Raw genomic sequence first — 2,479 nt, 5'->3', positions numbered from 1 at the left:
AACGGGCCAAGTTCGGGCCGGTTATTGGTATCCCCGTCCCAAAAACTGATAACTAAAATCGTCTTCATGAACGCCCTGATCCCCGTCGGGGATCTTATCGGGTCATGCGGTTTCCCCGATCCACGTTGGGGAACTCTTTAAGGTAAAAATCCTCTTTTTCTCGTTCACCATTGGTTGTAACCGAACCCGAAACAGATCTAAAAATCCCCGTTAAAATCCCCGAATTTAATATTATATATATATATATATATATATATGTATATAAATTAAAATTAATATATATACACATATCAGGTCGGGGCGGGCCGATGATCACCGTCCCCGCCCCCGTCCCCGTTAAAATCCTCGAATTTGTCCCCGGTCCCCGTCCCGTCCCCGATAAGATGTACCCGAACCCAGCCTGAAAGTTTCGGTTTCAATTTTTTTTGCCTGTAATTTTCTCGTTGAATTCCGTGAAGGAAACAAAAAAATTCCAATTCGGTTAAGAATTCCATTCCAATTCCATCCAACCAAACGCAATCAAAAGACATGGTCAAATTCCATCAAATTCCATTTCATTCCCTCAAAGTCAAATTCATTTGATGAATTCTAATTCCATCGAATTCCATTCTACGAACCAAACGCCCCCTTAGTTTTTGAATGATGGAATCAAGAGTCATTTCGTTAATTATTCAACTAATAAGAAATTGTCAAAAACGAAGTCTTCAAATTCTTTTGAGTTTTAAAATGGACTATTTTTTCGGTTTAGAGGATATTAAACATTAATATTCCCACAGTCATTTTGATCTGTTATAACTATCCGTAATTAAAAAAACAAAAAAATGGATGATAAATTGATGAGTTGTATCACTTGTATAATCTATAGGGGTTGTATTTGGAAACCCCCCCCCCCCCTATATATATATATATATATCTTGTATGGAGTCAATTTAATGCAGAACTGATTAGTTTGTGATAACTGTGAGATCCAATCTCAACCACAAATCAATGAATAAAGAAACTAATATTTTTTGGTAATTTGACTTAAAATTGTAATTAAAAGGTATTTTAGGTATTTTAAATTTTTTATATCTCTTCTCTATCTTTATCTCTATCTCTCTCCTATCTCTGGCCTCCGAGGAACACTATGTTATACCCAAAATCTATATAATGTGATACTCAAAATACACCAAGTAAACTTTGAGACTATTGTGATACCAACTATGGCGACATTGGCGAGGATGGGTGAAGAGAGATAGGTAGTGAGGGGGTCACCGGGACAAAGATGGGGCTAGCTGTTGGAAATGCTCACAAGTGGGTGTTTAGTGGTCGATCTTCGGAGACGGCGTCTTGGTCGGACAAGATAACCGGAGGTAGTGTGTTTGTTTTGGGTACAAAATGTCACGGGTTCAAATTAGCTACCGGAGTGGTGGTGGGTGCCGCAGAAGGCCACCGGATTTGGTCCTTGTCTGTCCGTGTGTGTGTATATATACATATATTAAAATAATTAAAGTAAATTGGAATATTAAACGAATTAAAGTAAATTTAATAATCAACACAATTTACTTTTGTTTTATTTTAATAAATAATATTAATTATTTAAAATAATTAATTGATATTGGACTTCATAATTAACACAAATCCTTTGATTCTCATTTGATTAGACTCCTATCTTGTATTATTAAAAATGTAGTGGGACCCAACAACATTCTAGAAAGCAAAAAAGGTTAAAGCGTGCATATCACGTTACATCAATTCCTTATATAATCCAAACAAGTAACCACCGACCCTTACATCTCTTTCCCATACCCTTTTCTCATATGAATAATCATCCTTCCAAAATGGACCATCGCCAATCTCTCTTCGTAACCATCCTCATCGTCTTGCTAACTTTGATGGTCTCTAATTCTTCCATGGCTGTTGGCGACTCGGCTCTCACCGGCGGTTGGGAACCAATTACCAATGTGACTGATCCTACCGTTTTAGACATCGGGAAGTTCGCGGTAGATGAGCACAACAAGCAGCACAAGGAGTCCCTGAAGTTCACAAAGGTGGTTAGCGGAAAGAGCCAAGTGGTGGCCGGACGGAATTACAACTTGACAATTACGGCAACAGACGGCGGTGTCGAGAATAATTACGTGGCTATCGTGTGGGATAAGCCTTGGGAGAACTTTAGGCAACTGTTATCTTTCAAAGGACCCATTTAAGGGAATAAATTTGGGTACTGAAACGAACCCTGTCCATGTGTTTTTGAACCTATAACAAGAATAATCTACGTTTTTCAGGCAATGAAACAAGTTACATCTCAATTTTAATGTTTCGTTTTATTATTTATTTATAATTATTTATTGATTTTATAACACGGTTTTCTATGGGTTTGAGAAAATGATGATGTTTTTATATCTGAATAAAATCTAAATTTGAAAACGCGATAAAAATTTATATCAATATTAATGTCAAATTGACAATTTAAAAGTTTTCATTTTTTTTGTATAATTTA

At 36.4% G+C, this 2,479-nt stretch overlaps 1 protein-coding gene across 1 annotated transcript; it reads left to right on the top strand.

The window, feature by feature from the left end:
• The first annotated feature begins 1,794 nt into the window (after positions 1 to 1,794).
• LOC112520419 (cysteine proteinase inhibitor 5-like) lies at positions 1,795 to 2,256 on the top strand. Its single transcript, XM_025128803.1, has one exon. It carries the CDS (start codon positions 1,800 to 1,802, stop codon positions 2,184 to 2,186), a length of 387 nt encoding a protein of 128 aa, XP_024984571.1. The 5' UTR covers positions 1,795 to 1,799; the 3' UTR covers positions 2,187 to 2,256.
• Positions 2,257 to 2,479: the final 223 nt, after the last annotated feature.

Source organism: Cynara cardunculus (assembly GCF_001531365.2).
Source record: "Cynara cardunculus var. scolymus isolate 2C chromosome LG 10, CcrdV1, whole genome shotgun sequence".
NCBI classification, from domain to species: domain Eukaryota; kingdom Viridiplantae; phylum Streptophyta; class Magnoliopsida; order Asterales; family Asteraceae; genus Cynara; species Cynara cardunculus.
The sequence above is the reverse complement of the archived record's forward strand: the minus strand, read 5'-3'. Positions and strand labels throughout refer to the sequence as shown.